General features: G+C 32.5%; 1 protein-coding gene across 1 annotated transcript in view; it reads right to left on the reverse strand.

Annotated features, from left to right (window-relative positions):
* The window catches only part of LOC106457035 (small subunit processome component 20 homolog), a 184,195-nt gene that overhangs the window by 61,487 nt on the left and 105,676 nt on the right, over positions 1–17,032 (reverse strand). The window contains exons 33-37 of the mRNA XM_022382842.1: positions 14,780–14,856; positions 9,375–9,498; positions 5,825–5,980; positions 3,716–3,874; positions 2,696–2,833 (exon numbers count right to left, since the gene is read on the reverse strand). Coding sequence (XP_022238550.1) covers positions 2,696–2,833; positions 3,716–3,874; positions 5,825–5,980; positions 9,375–9,498; positions 14,780–14,856 — 654 coding nt within the window. The remainder of the gene's footprint in view (positions 1–2,695; positions 2,834–3,715; positions 3,875–5,824; positions 5,981–9,374; positions 9,499–14,779; positions 14,857–17,032) is intronic.

Below are 17,032 nucleotides of genomic sequence, written 5' to 3' on the forward strand. Positions count from 1 at the left end.
TACGTATATAATATAATATATATATATATATATATATATATATATAAATGTATACTGTTATGAGATTTAAGCTATTTAGTCTAAACATTTATGTTTTTGTGTTATAATTTGTTTTCATTCTAGAGCGAAAGAGGCATAATATACATATTTATGGTGGTTACAAGATCAGTCAAATCTACCGAACCCCTACAGGGATTTGTTAGTGAAAATAATAGATGAAATATAAAGTTTTTTTCTTAAGAAATGTTTGATAACTATTTGGAGATTATAAAGATTTTGCATGTGAAATTTGAAAATTTTCTGATGCATAAAACTATTTTTAATCTTAAAATGAAAATTACTTTGCACTTTGGATAGGCAATATGCAAACAGAAAAAAAAAGGCATAAGAAAAACGTTGCTCAACAAACCTTAAGACTTAATAAAAAATTAGATATTTTGCATATGAAAGCATTGTAATGTTTACTGATAATCTGACAAATTTCGTTAACATATGCTTACTAATTTAAAAGTTATAGCATGAAAACTATAACAAGCACAAAATGGTTAAGAGGTCAGTCCCAGGAACTGAGCCTGTGCTGAAAGAGTTAAGATTAAAAATACTTTATTTTTCATCTCAAAAATCTCAAATTCTATTGTGTAATCTCAAACCTCCTAAATAAATTTCAAACGTTTTTCCAGTAAAACTTTATGTTTTATTTTCTCTTCCCTAACTGTTTACTCATAACCACAAAAAAAAAAATCTAAAGTACCCATTTTTTCTTTCTAGAATGACTTCAAATTGTAACATGAAACTACATTTGTTTATTATACATAGCTTTAAACTCATAACAATATACATCGATTTATACTTAATTTCTATTGTTTTACTGCCCTTGAACTGAGTCTACCTACTATTTGCACCATTATAAGTTGTAAATCACTGGGCAAACATGCAGCTCATATTACTCTGTCGAATTACATTATGCATGAGCTGTTTGCGAGCATAAATCATGAATATTTTCTTATATTATTATTATTTATTTTACCTAATATGACCTTAACTAATCTAGCGAAATTCCTATTTTTACATTTTAGTTACTTTTATAATAATAAATAAAGAATACACATGAAAATTGCTTTTTGCTGTTAATTGTCAATGACACTTAACCCTACTTTTTTATGCTAATATTATTGAACCAAATGATTTTTTTACTTAATTAAATAATGCACCAAAGAATACAGAATAATAACACGTAAAAAGCAGACAATGTCCCTTAACTATCACAATTTTTCTAGCTTTTTAACTATGTGATAAGAGCCATTAAAAATTCATCTAAACTCCTTGATGTGTTTCCCATAGGAATAAAGCTTGAAATGAAAGAAAAATTGACAATTCTCTGTACAGAAAACAATGTAATGTAATACATAATTTGATATATGAAAATCTTAGCTTTCTATTATTTATAAATAGTATAATATTCAACGTCATAGAGAACTACTGGCAATTTCTGAAACAGATGTGACAGGTGGGTGTGGCAAGAGGGGTCTGATTTTCTATTTGATGGCCTTGTAACAAAGTAAGATTGAAGGTTATAAAAATTATGCTTTGCCTGAGCAATAACAACAGTATAAAAAGTAATTTATGTTAAATATCATATTTCTTAGAGCGGCGTTAAATAAATTAGAAAAGAGGGATACATAGAGAAAAAAGTCACATTTCAGGATTTTTTAAAAATATTGCCTTATAAAATAAAGAACTTAAAACTTATATACTATTAAAATATGGGTTATTAGGTATGTTTTTATGCTATATTTATTGGTATAACAGAAAAAGAAAGTAGTTTTATTAAATTTAACATAATTCACTACAACCTTGTGACATGTGCAGAAAAAGATGCCTTTAGAGAAAGGGTTAATTTGTGATGTATTGACAATTAAATGAAGGTTATAATGCACTATTAGATCTCACTAAGCAACTTGAATTTGTTAAAAAGTTATTGAATTACGAAAAACATTTTATACAGGAAGATGAGAAGTGAACGAAAAATTGTTTAAACATAGGAAGATACTTATAGCCAAAGAATAAGGAAGTCGCTTCTTCTGTCTTATGAAATGTGAAAATATGAACGACCCAGTTCTTTTTTAACAATAAAATGATTCAGCACGATGGCTGCCACAAAAAAATAGGAAAGAATGATTTTTGATTTATAAGTTAGAGATTTACTTGTTTGTTATTAAGCACAAAGCTGCATAATGGGTTATCTATGCTCTGCCCAGTGAGAGTATCAAAACCCAAATTTACAGATAATTCCAACACTTAATTTCTTCTTCAACCTTCAGAATTAAGTTGTGTAAAACAATAAACACACTTTATGTTATACATTTTGTGTTCATTGTCACATTCCTTGGTTTGGTGTATGGATGGTTGATCATACATTTTCCTTTTTTCAATTACATGCACATAAGGTGTTATTAAAACTAGTTAATTTAAAATTTTTCTCTATGTTCTCAACTTTATGGTCAAATATGATATTTTATTATGACAATACTGTAGCTTTAAAAAGCCTTGAAACAACACAACAGCTTTAAAAAAAATCAACGATTGATACTTTATGTTTATGAACATTATTAGATTTTCTCCCATGTCAAGGTTAAAATTTGATTTTCGATTCACTATAGTTGATGTTAATAAAACACAAACAGCTTTATCTTACTTGAATATGACGGATGTTCTCCCAAAAGTCTATATCAATATCACTATCACAAAGAAGTGACAGATCCTTTAGTCGCTGGTGATTGTTACAATGACGCAATAATGCAGCCAAAACTTGAAAATATTCATGACGAACTACCTGTTTGTGAGTAATAAGAGCTACACTTAAATAAAGTTTCTTTTCAATTTCATTGCTTGTTTACACAATACACTAAAATTAAACACGCTGTATTATTAGATAAAACAAAGGAGATAAATACCTGAAGAGTGCAGAATACAGAGATCAAAAAAGAATAATGATGTTGATAAAAATGTTTTTAAATTTTCAGTTATAAAAAGCTGAAAACAATCCTAGAACATACTGCCTTTAAATAAAAGCTTCAGCTTAGAAACAATATTTTCCAAAAGACTTTTTCTAATATTATAAGAACAATTACATCTTTGTCTTCATTTGTCATCAAAATATACAATTACAGCACAATGTCATATCTATAATGCATAAAAATATTAAGTACCTGAGCATCCATGTATTGAAATATGAAACCTAGAGCATAGTTTTGTTTAAAATAGAATTTTCGTTGACAAAACAATCATACTCGTATTTACAGAAACACACTTGGAGGTGTTTCAACTTACACAGGTTTATCTGATGGATATATTGGTATACCATAAAACAATTATTGCAATTTTTTATTTATGATTTTTAGTAATAAAATATAAAAGGATTATAACACAATGATTTCCCAATGAAAATAAATTATGGCTGGTGATAACGAGTACAAATAACACTATATTAATAACATTTCTATTTCATTATATCCAATATATTAATTGCATTTTTCATACACTTCTCTTGTACTAATATGAAATTTCATGCTCTATATCCAGATATATAAAACATCTATCAAGCCCACTCTTAATTATAAAAATACAAACATTAAAAGCAAAAACCATATTGTTTATCCTTATATATATTTTTTAAATACAAGAATATAGAGCCCCAAGATGGAAGGATAGTCACCTCTGATTTTGCCTTCAGCCCTTTCTTCACTTCTCCCAGTAAGGCTTCAGCAATGCAGACTCGAAAGGCTACTTTATCTATTTCCATCCTCAAGGCAAATTTGGGAGCCATACGCTGGAGTGTGTAAGAAGCTGAATCTCTTATTGACAGATCATCACTCTAAATAAAGTGGGGATATAGTTGTTTTCTATTTACAAACAATGATGACACTTGACTTTACCGATTTAAAGTTTTCACCACAACCCAAAATCCTTATTAAAATTTCTAATTTTTTTTGTGTAATTTTTATTTTGTTGTAAAATGAAAGTTAATTTTTTGTAGGAAAAGAAGAAACAACATTAAACTTAAAGTACACTGACAGTCAAAAAATGCAAAAAACAATTTTATGTAAATATGTTTATAAAATATACTTTAGAATACAACTAATCACATCTAACTGACTAAAAAAAATTGAGAATTACAAACCAACTGAAGTTTTGAAAATAAAACTACAAATGCACACAATTATTTATATATATATTTTAGGTCTCATGTTATTCTACTTCAGAAAAAGTGAATATATTTTCAGAAAATTTAAATTCCCCAAGTTTTTTATTACCATGAATTGTTTTTAACTATGCAGCATTTTTTAACATTACTCTTTTCTTATTATATTATCTATACATCAGTAATGCATGCCACCTATAAGTAAAACGTTTTTAAAAGGTCAAATACCCCAATAATTAGTAAGATAAAATTCTGCCTACATAAATAACACTTATTACTGGACATTTATACAAAGTAAATATTAACTTTTTTTAAACAAATGACTTTAAGAAACTATTTCAACACTGCTTGAAGCAGTTTGTTAATCTGATACCTTGTTACATGAAAAGTCTAACAGTAGTAGTCGAGATAGTTTAATTTTACAGTGCAAGAATTTATTACATTACACCTAAATTTTCTTATTCTTTAAACAGTATAAGTAAATTTTGTGATACTACTTATCTGCATTGTGTATTTATGGCAAAGCTACTAAGGTTATCTACTGCCATTCCTTTTTTGAAATACTAATCAGAGGGAAGGATGCAAGTAAGCAACATCCTATCAGCCACCATTCAAACTAAGTGATAGACTGTCACACTTATAATGCATTCATAGCTTAAAGAGAGAAGAATATTTAATAGTATTGCACAGATTCAAACCCAATCTCACCAACTCTGAAATCCAGGGCTCTACCACAAGGCCAACCCAAGCCCCTTGTGATATTACATTAAATTCTGTAAAACATGGTGAGGAACATAACACAATAAGTACAGCAACAGTCATTATATAGTCATAAAAGCTAAAAAAAATTGTTATTATTATTTTGTGCTTAAAATTTAAATTATAAAAATATAAATGTTTTATAACCTTTAATGCCTAAAAAATAATTAATAAAAAGATCACAAATAAAAGTTAAAGAAAATAAACTATATAATAGTAAAAACATTTAGGCACACAGTGATTTTTGTGTATGTACTATTTTATTAACAGCACCATATTTTTCTTTTCTACTTTGATAATGTACAAACTTTTCCGACCCTGGCAATTGTTGTTTGAATCCACAATGGACAAATTAAGAATGTAGAAAAAAACAACTTTTCCAGTTAACATGATTTTTATCAGAAATTTTAGGCTTATTGGTTTCTAATGTTTTACCAGCTTCAGGCATTTAAACTATGAATTTTAAAGTATTATATTGCATACATAAATAGTGTTTCAAAGAACCTTTTATCCTCATCACCTGGCCTAACTGACAAGTTCTGGTATTTAATGAAGGGCCTCTTTGGCAGTGACTTGTGGGAGCCAAAACCTAGATCTAAAATGCTTTTTTTACAGACATCCCAGATTTTGAACCCACAATGGACAAATTAAAATGAATGTAAAAGAAAACAAATCTGCACTTAACATGATTTTTATCACAAATATTATGCTTATTGGGTGATAATAATGTTTAAACAAAGCAACCATGATTTTAAAATACACTAATTGCATTGAGATAGACTAACAAATAATATTTATAAAAAAAACAACAAGATAAGTGAGAAAAAACTAAATTAATTGAAAAATAGATTTTTCTGCACTCACATTTCTGATAAAGTATGCACAGTTGTAGATAACAACAAGAACAAAGTCAATATCAATACTATCCATTTTCTCAAGAACATCCTGGGCTAATTTATAACCATCAAGTCTGGTATTATAATCTGGTTCTTCAGCATACTTAGGATTCCAGGAATTTAACTACAAAAAAAAATATTTTAATTTTACAGATTTAAAAAAACTGTTGTTTAGAACAATATTTCCAGTAACAAACTCAGTAACAGTCTTATTTTCTCAGTTGATCTTAATATTTATGTAACTACTTCAATTTAAGGATATTAGTGAATCAGGATCATTGATAAAAACCTAATTAAGGGAATGAGAAAGAGCATTTCAATTTTTATGCATCCATTTATCTCCTGTGAATTGAATCTTCAAAACTAGGCAACTATTGAACAACTCAAACAATTTTATTCCAGCTACTATATCCATATTTTTTGTGAAGAACAGAAATAGATTATCTGGAAGTCTAGCTGTGTCAGATCTCATAAAGTTTGGAAACTTTTATTATTGGTCAGGAAGACAAGGATATCGCTAATATAACTGATCCAAGACTTGAATCAGTATAAAATACACAACAGAGGTTTGTTTTAAGAGGAATGGTTCCACTAGTATATACAAAAAAACAAAATAACCTACATGTCTTGACATTCAATTTTGTTATTTTAAAGTTCACCATCTTGTAAAGTTTAATTTATGTGGATGACAAAGACCTACAATTTGAACAATACCATGCTGAACAGAAAAGTAGTGCTCAGAGGCATACTAAATGCCTCTGTTACTGAATAAAACAATCACATCAAAATGGACCAATATGTACAAATACATAGAATAAGGTGCCAAAGAATTTTCAAAAGCTATTTTCTCTGCTTCATATATAATTCAGATTTTTCTGTGACATATCAAAACCTTTGAAACTACTGCTACAAAATGTGGTAGTATTGTCAAGCACAACAAGAGCTTCAAAATTTAACAGTCATCTTTAAAACCCTTTCACTGTATATATGAAAGATTGTGAAATATCAGAAACTACTTGCTGTATTCAAACCCCCAAGTCATTAAGAAACTGGTTTAATTTTGAAAACAACATTAAATAGCAATGGTTTCACTGATATGTGATTTAGTGGTTCAATCATACACTTGAAAAACAGTTTACTACTACAATGCTGACATCTAGAACAATGGAAATATGTCAACTTAAAAAAAAAAACATTAAACATAATATAACACTGAAATCTGTATGCCATTTTTATTTAAGTAATGATTTTAAATGTCATTAATTATTTATTACTAAAAACACAAAAACAGATATGGATCAGTCTCTTTACAAATAGAAAGTTAAGAATAAATTACAACGGTGTCTGTGTAAAATTTAAGAATGGCAAAGGTAATTAGTATAAAATGAGGTAACTTGCACACAGATATGCGGCAAAGAAAATAAAATTACACAGATAAAACTAAGAATAAGGTGATAAAACAATCTTAAAAATTAAACAACCGATGGTCATACATGAAAATTAATGTTGCAACTGTGAGCTAGTTTATTCATAAAGCTACTTTTACTATATAAAATACATTAGAATAAATATAAAAACAGTCAACACACATTTTAAACATCATTCTTGCAGTAGCACTTTAATAGAAATGTTTTGTTCCATATTAATCTACGTTCCTATATTGCAAATTTTATTTAATTCTACTCTTTTAATAGATAGCTCTTAAATGTTTATATACTGATGGTAATGTAACATTTTTATAAATACATGAAATTTTTCTAGGAATGTATTTAAATCCCCTAAAACTTGAATTTTACTGTTTTCACAAACCAATAAAATATTTTTGTGATGTTTTGAACAATTGGATGCAATAATTTTTAATATAATTATACTTAACATATTAACCTTCTCACTATGGGTAGTCAAAATACACTTTTTAGAGTTACATTTAAAATTTAATTAAACTACTTTATTATGATTGTATACAAATAAGTCTGGCATTAAAATGTAGTTAAAAAATCTAATTTAAACATTATACAAGTTTTAAATTCTTCATTTTACAAGGAAATATTTTAAAAAGTCCTCAATCTTCCCTAGTAGGAGAATTGTGACATTTGTTCTCTAGGTCTTCCCTCTTTTCTAACATACTTACCAACCCTCATAGAAGTACAGAATATAAAGTAAATAAGTCTTAGTAATATAAATATTACTAAGGCAAAGCATAATTTTTATATCCTTCAATTGTATTTTTTATGCCATGCCCACCTATTACTGTCTCTCTTATGACAGTTATAAGACACTGTTTACTTTGTGTGTTCTTAGTTGCATTATTTTCCTCAAAAAAAGAAACATAAAATGAGCAAATATAAAGGTTGGTCTTTAGTGTAGAAATGTTAATAACATTCTTAAGATTTTAATATTTTGAACCTTGATGGTGTCTCTATACACTTTCATATATTTTCTGACATTGTTTTGTGTGTGTATTGATATAATAAGGTGAAATAATACTTACAGATACAAATGTGAAGAGATATTTTATATGTATCCTATTCTAAATCCAATGATTTTAATAGTTTACCTTTTGGTTTACATATTTATTTAACACTGTTGGTTTGATTTGTTTCAACAATTTCAATTCAAGAATGTTTGATATTATTTTAATATGATCTGAACTTTCTAAACACATATATCTATTTACTGATAATGGTGTTCCAATTTAAATGCAACCGGATTAGTGTACTTGTTAAATACTGATAGGTCTTGACAAAGCTGTAACAACAAAATATTGAGCTAATGAAGTTACATTCTGGAGATATAGGTTGTGATTTATTTAGATTTAATTAGTATTTATTATGGTGGGTATACAGTTAGGGTAGAGAAAATAACAAAATATAAAGTTTTACTGAAAAAAAGTTTGATATTTATTTAGGAGGTTTGAGAGATTACACAAATGAAATTTCAGAATTTATTTTTTTCATCTTAAGATGAAAATAACTTGAAACTCTGAGAAGTCAACATATTCCACATATTCACAAAGTTTTAGTAAAAATACTTCATAAAAAAAAAATGTGATTTTCTTTTGAACAAAATACTTGTAATGTTTACTAAAAGCTTACTAAATCTCAAAGTTATAGTTATAAACCTTTATGGTTTCATGGTGGTTATGAGATCATGTAAAATACATAAAGCCCATTGTAAGAGGGTTATGTGAGAATCCAGAACATAGACTAAAGGACCGCAGCAAATCCTACACTTGGTGGAGTAAAGCTTAATGGAAACTATGTCTTATAAGTATAGAACTTATAAAACAATAATTTTCAACCATATTAAGTGAACTCATATTTTGTGAAGGTGATAATGGTGCACAAAGTTTAGAAATATATGAGTTCTGCCAGAATGTATTTTTTAACAAATTAATTAGTATATTTTTTGCATTTCAGAGAATCCTAAACTTTTGCAAATGCATATAAAAATATGAATACTGTATAAGTAATTCCATGGCTTCTATGCATCATTTAGTTTCTAGAGAATCAACTTACCTTGGATACAACTTCAGCAAGAACAAAAAGTTTGTTCTCTTTCTCTGCTATTGTGCCAAAAACAGAGCAAAGAGTGATTCTTGAAAGTCTCAGAGACAAAGTGGAGAACAAGGATGCCATTGGCCTATTGGTGAAAAATAAAGCAAGATACCAAAAATATATACATATATACATACACATACAAAGTTAACATTTTACAACACTGAAAATTTATTTCAAATAGATCAACTCCATTTTATATCTAGCTTTCTCAATTTAGTGCTGCCCTCTGTATGCAAACTTTTTGTCTCGCCACTAGTGTTGAGGCTCCCACCTAATCTCAAGTGATATTGTTCCACTACTGCATGCAAGAACCCTCCACCAATGGGAGTGCAATACTGCCTTCTAGCACAACTCTCTACCTCTATACTGATTGTTCAATCATCACTTTGAGAATAAAAAAGAAAGTAAGATGCACCAGGAAAGAGCGAAGAGTAGAAGTACATTTTCAGTGTTGGAAAATATTTGCAATTGATAAAATACGTAACCTCAACTAACATCTAACTAGAATCTCATGTTGAAGTGGTGAAGGGACTGGTACAAAATTTTACCTTCAGGAAGCACCCAAAGAGAACACATGGAGTGTAACACCCTATTCCTTAGAACAGTATGGAGGCACACTTGTGGGAGACTGCACCTTGACTATACCAGTGTACACTCTTCACTTGGAAAGGATAAGAAAGTAAGTGTTGCAAGGGAGGAAAAGATACAAGCGCAATCCAAAATCTGCATCAGGCTTTTAAAAGTGCTGTTTGTGTAATGTGGCTAGAGCATGTCAGACCATATGTGGTGGCAAAACTCCAGTCCAAATCTAGCCAGCACTATAAATTTGGCTTTACAGCTCCACTAGTAGGAGGATCCCTGCCATCTCCACCTCAAGCCCAGTGAGGCAAAATGGGGAATTAACATCCATTCTGCAACTAAGTGAGGACTTATGTTGGCTGGTCTTGCACCAATCCAACACCAGGCCACTCAGGAACCTGACTTTATTGAAGAGACAGGACCTGGAACCATGAGAGGAAGAAGTGTGGGCCAAACAACAAAATGTACCGTATGGACAAGACAGAGGAGGTGATATGGATCCATACAGGAATAAAAATGAGAAATGGAAAGAAGAGATATAGGTGTGACTGCACTATGACTTTCACGTGCCTCAGATGTTTTAGGGAGAAAAGCATGATCCAAATGGAGGAGCATTTGAACATAATTCAAGAAGAATCTATGATGTACACATCAGAACACTGATCACCACAGGTGGAAAGAAAGAGAAAATAAGTGTTGAGAGAGATGGTATAGGGAATAGGAAACCAAATGCTCAAAGGGAGGAAAGGTAAGGGCATGAAGAACAACATTAAGGACCCAGTCAACTAAGCTAGAAGAATAGGAAGGAAAAAACCTGACATAACATGAAAACCGGAAAGAAGTTTAGAAAGTCATCTGATAATTATTGATAGTCTGGGTAGACCAGTCCTGGTCAAAAAGTCATGTGAAGAATACAGATAGATGGGGAATGGAAGGACGAGAAGGTGAGAAAGATTGACAAAAAAACCAGTGGCAGTAAATATGACACTTCCTCCAATAAACTTCTAAAAAGAATGGGACAGGAAAAAGGATACATGTGAAGAGAGTCCTAACCATCCTACAAGGGGACCAGTAGATTCCAATGGCTGGATGGAAGAGAGAAGGACAAGGCTGAAGAAGAAGGGAGCAGGATAGCTGAAGGTGAAAAGAAGAGAAGGAAGTCAAAAACCAAACAATAGGGTGCAACTGGAAGGAGAGAGGGAGAACTCTAGAAGAAGATGAACAGGGAGTAAGCACAAAAGAAGAGATCTTACTAGTCCTGATAAAAATGCACCCACCACCGGTGCTGGTCTTTATTGAACAGGAGACCTAAATAGGGGAATCTTGGCACTGTCACAAGTGGCAAAGGCATCAATGCAAAAAGTGCCCAGACAAGAGCAGAGCTGCTGGAAAACAGAAAGACTGAGGGACCACTCTGATAAAGAAATACATAGAGAGATTCCATTAATTGTGTATAGTCCACAGAAAAGGATGCATGTGAACATAACTCAAGAGGAAAAAGGGATTCTAAGGAAGCCCAAGTCCACAATAAATAGAGAACTTCTTGTGAAGGAAGAAAAGGCAAGTATAGAGCTGTAAAAACCAAATCCTCCATGGCTCACAAATGCAGCAGAGAAGGCTGTGCCCTACTGAGACAGGAAGTGAAAAACATCCAAATGAACCAGATACTGGGTGGGTGTGAGATGAGACTTATGAAGCTTGACTAGCCAACTTGGAAGAGCTGCCTCCCAAAGAAGAAGAGTATGGTCAGAGGAATTCTGTTGAGATGGAGCTAAAAGTAGCCAGTCATCCATATAATGGTGGAATCTCAATCCCAAGCTGTGAATGTAATGATTGAAGGCATTTACTATGCAACAACCAAAAAATAAATATGTGGCGACGACAGCAGGCCAAAATGAAGAGCATGAAACAAAAACTCAACTGTGATGTACTGCAGGTTGTAGTCAAGACCTCAATGTGCAAGACCAAGACCTTGTAATAAATTACACAGTGAAAAATAAAGCAAGGACAATAAAAGTTACATGTATCTTAACCACAAATGTTTTACATGTTAATCCCACAGTCCTCCTATGAAAACAAAATTAATGGAAGAACAAAAAAATCAAAAAAGTCAGCAAATAAAACTAAAACCAGTATTGGTGTCAGTAAATTCTTTATGATCTTTGAAGCCAAACAGAATCACAGCAGATCTACTAGACATGTTGAATATCAGGGATAACGTTTTCTGTAAATACGAGTACCAGATGAAGCTCATACAAACTTGTAGAAAGCCTATGCATGATGCAATATAGAGTAGCAGTCAGTTTTGAATATGGCAATTGGTGACATAATCAAAAATAAGGGAGCCACTATAAACATCACTGTAAAGGTGTGGTACCAAGGGGTTTTTACTTGTAAAACATCTTTGATGCTACACCACTCCTCATATGAACTGCTGCATAATCAATATTTAGCACTTAATAATCCTGGGTAGGTGACTAGTCTAATACTGTTAACATTTTTAGCCAGTCTCATTTTCAAAACCTGTAAAATATTGAAACCAAGACATGGAGGGTCAAGACAAAGACTTCCGAAGGGTGGTTTCGAGACCTACAACACTGATGTACAGACCAAAGATAAAGTCTGAATGCTGGGGAGATGGGGATGTGAAGATAAGAATCAAAGACATTGACCATGGTCATCTAAAGTCCTGGACAAAAAGCCCATCAGAGGGGGAACAACAAACAGGTGAGAATAAAGTCATGGATAAGGGTAAGAAACCCTTTCAATAACATCCTTGGCCTAAAGATCTGACACCACCTTGGAAAAATGCTGGTGGGAGACATGATCCCCCAGAGGAGGGAAAAAATCAGAAATAGGAGAGGAAAAACGAAGGTAAAGCCAGTGGATAAAACATGTAGCCCCAGTGGTTGGCTGGAAAAGGAAGCTATAGATCCACAAATTAAGCCAAACAGTCCCCCACTGCTAATGAGCCCAGAAGATAATCACCGACGAGACTGTTGGCACCGAAACATACAGACAATGGAAGAACAGATGTGAGAAGAGGAACAGAATGGAAGAACAGGGAGTAGAAAAGGGTTGGGAGGATGGGAGACTTCTACTGAATGAGAAGAAGCTTGAGAAAGATGGGACACAATGGTAGTCAAGGAACAATTGTGGTACACGGCCTCAGCCTGTGACTACAAAGAACAGATAGTCTATCAAAAACCCTTTGGTGGAGGAAAGGGTCCAGCTGAAGGTCCCTGAAATAACAGGGAGGTAAATGTACTTGGGCAAGAAGGGCATCCCTCCCCAACAAATCCCAGCAACAGAGTAATCAAGTGAGAAGAGACAAGGCCAAGGAAGAATAACATGTCAAGATAGAAAATGAAGACAAATGAGTGTCTGCCAAAAACCCCACAGGGAGATGGTAGATTGCTTCCAAAAGGTGATGGATGGAGGATAAATAATGTAAAAGCCTGAAGAAAAGACTCCAGAGTTTGGAAGTACAAGAAAAAGGCTTCAGCTGGAATGTAAGCCAAGGCATATGTGCAAGCAGTCAAGAAGGACGAGGCATACTGGCACCAAAGTGAAGATGAGACAAAAAAAAATTTTCAGCATGGATTTGAATATCAGGAGGAGGAGGAAAAACATAATATTCTGAAGAAGGGACCGAATTTAAGAAGGGAAAATAAAGAATAATAAGAAATAGGAGAGAGTGGAAAAAGGTAATGTACCTGAGAATAAAGATCACAGAAGGATGCAGAATGTCAAGGTAGAACCACATCTCCCCTAGAAGAATTGTTTGCAAATTTAGAACTCAAGAAAGACTGCCTGAAATCCATGACCATACAGATGGGAATTATAGGAGGAGAGAAGTCTGATGAAAGGCCTGAAAAAGGCCCAGGTTGCGTGCATGACACCACTACCTGCCAAACAACAGCAATCAAGTCCCCTGACAAACAAAAAAGTCCTCATGCCATTGTGGCAGAGGCAGAAAATAAATAAAAATATATTCACAACAGTTGGTTTTGTAGATACTTCAACTAAACTTTGATGTTGAGAAACTTCATGGGAGTGAAAAGACACATCTTAACACGAGACCAGATCAAGAAGTGATGATTGAACAATCAATAAAGGGGGAGCCACTATGGTAGGAGGCAGTGTCACATTTGCATGCAACAGCACAGCAATATCACATGAGATCAAGTGGAGCCTTAAGCTTAGTAACAAGTTAAAAGTTCGCATATAGAGGGCAGCACTGAATCGGGAAAGCTAGATGTGAGAAGAGGATACATATCACATCAGAACTTATTTAGTGTGAGTTTAGCCAATATCCTCTTCAGGTACTGAAGTTATTAATGTATGTTCTATCTGTTTAAATCACAGAATATTAAATACAAAACGAGTGTTTGCGAACAACTTTGAATAATTAACTGTAATTACCAGACGAAAGAACAAGATTAATTGGTGTTAATTTTTAAATGCAACCACCTACCTAGATGCTTACAAAACTCTAGCTTTTAGACAAACAAATTATCTTTGGTAGACTAATCAATATGTTAGTTGAGGGGCCTGTAGAAGAGAATTTTAAAGCTACCAACCCAATAATAGTTTTGTAAAGAGAAAACACATACAACTGTAACTCTCCCTCTCCCATCTCGACTAATTTCAAATACTCCAAAGTTGCCAGTTAAAATACTCAAAAATAAAGATATACGAAAGAGCTGAACAGTAATACTTAGAAGCATTGTTTCCATGTTATGAAGACTACTAACAATAGAAGTTTATATTTAGTATCCTACCTTATAAATCTTGATGGTGAATCTACATTAAAAACTAGATTCTTTAGTGTGGTCAATACACCAACTTCTGCTGCATCCTAATGTTAAAACAAAGACATTACTTAACTTGCAAAATTCATCATAAACATGTATTTATTTAATAATCAACACATACAATCATAACTTAATGAATATGTCTTAAGTCAAATTCAAATCATCAGACAAATTTTATAATTATTTTTAATGCGGGTGTTTTTCTTTGAAATTTCAAAAACCAATCGGTTTGCAATGATTTTCATCTGTTTATACCTTCTTCAATATCAACATGCATATTCAACATTCAAAAACAGAATGTACAGGTTAAGGCTGAAATGTTGTATATACCAGCAATAGCATTCAGTATCTCCTAGCTAGTTCAATAAATTAAATAATATGATTATATGGTCATAAAGATCAAATATTTTATTCATGATGATAATGATATTAAAAACTTTTAAGCAACATATACGAAGGAACTGACGTGTTGGAAATATAAAACTACTGATTTTCTTAACATAGAGATAAAATGTATCTCTATACGTACTTAATAAATGTAGATGAAAACACAAATTAAGTGATTAAGGGCATCACTTAATGGAACAGTCACCAGAAGATTACAAAATTATCAACTAAGCTATATAGATTACTAAGAATAGGGAATTACACCTGGAGTGAGTGACATTATAGTTTTAAAGTTTTAGGATTTTTAATTTGAGTTTATTAACCAAGAAGTATTTCATATAATATGAATAAACTGTATAATACATTTTGCTGTGTTACGACAGCAGAAGTCACGTGATGCTGATGGCGTGCATGATGAGTTTCTCGAATGATCAGAGAAGTCCGAGTGTGTTCAAGATTCCCTCTTCGTTAGTATATAAGCCTGGCAAAGAAAGCCAGCAAGGATGAATGAAGAGAGAGCAGTAGTTACTTTCAGTTCTGTGTAATTTATTATTCTGTTAGTTTTGAGCTTGTGAGCCATAAAGTGTGTGTTTTGCACTCGTCGAGAGCAAAATTATCGAGATTGTGAATCGCTGTGATTTATACAGTGTATTATAAAAGTTGTTAAGTTTAAAGTGACGAGAAATGTACTGACTGTGGAACTACTGTGTACTAAAAGTTTATATTGAGGAAGAATAAACTGGTTTAATCAAGAAAGGACTTGTATTGCTGAAGATACTCGGAAAGAATTTCTACCAGAAACAAACAAACAAGCAGATACATAACAAATTGGTGTCAGAGAGTGGGACGGAAAAAAAAAAGAAAAGATGGAAACGAGAAGTGGCAAATCAAACTACAACTTAGCAGATTTGATGGCAGCAATACAAGAACTGCAAAAAAAACAAGAAGAAGGAGAAAATAAACAAGAAGAGAGACTACAGCAGTGGTTGGAGGAGAAAGAAAAGAAACAAGAAGAACGAGAAAATAAACAAGAAGAGAGACTACAGCAGTGGCAAGAAAACCAGCACCAGTGGCAACTGGAAGAAGAAAGGAAACAAGAAAAACGAGAAAAGAAACAGGAAGAAAGTCTCTAACAGTTACAGGAAAGTCAGCAACAGTGGCAAGAAGAACAAGGAGAGAGACTACAGCATCAGCATGAAGTACAAATGGAAATGATTAGTAAATTTCGAAGTGAATTAAATACATTAAAGGACGATTTACTGTCTTCTACACAGGGAGGATACATTAACCATGGACCTAATCAGCCCCCGACAACAAGAATCCATTTCCAGACCCAACAGCTAAACCTTAATGCAGACATCTTCAGTCCTGCCAGAAGTCACATTCCTGACATGAGTGTCAGCAATAGGGGTGATCTAGTACAAAGGAAGCCACAGGGATTCGATGGGAAGGCACCATGGGAAGCATATAGAGCACAATTTGAGCTCCTGGCAGAAATGAATGGATGGACAGAGGAGCAGAAAGCAATGTACCTGGCAAGAAGCCTGAAAGGACAACCACTACAAATACTTGGACAGTTGTCAGCAGATGACAGGCACAACTATAGAGCACTGGTAGCTGCTCTAGAAATCAGGTATGGAACTCAAAATCAGTCTGAAGTCTACAGGGCTAGGTTTAGGACAAGCATCCATACTAAAGAGCTGGCACAGGATTTGGAAAGTATGGCATGCAAAGCCTACCAAACAGCAACTCAATGTCATCAAGCTGTTGCTGAGGGATCAGTTTGGAGACGCCTTGGACAGTCCACAACTAAAGATACAAGTGAAGCAAACA

This window comes from Limulus polyphemus, unplaced genomic scaffold, assembly GCF_000517525.1.
Source record: "Limulus polyphemus unplaced genomic scaffold, Limulus_polyphemus-2.1.2 Scaffold284, whole genome shotgun sequence".
In the NCBI taxonomy this organism is placed as follows: domain Eukaryota; kingdom Metazoa; phylum Arthropoda; class Merostomata; order Xiphosura; family Limulidae; genus Limulus; species Limulus polyphemus.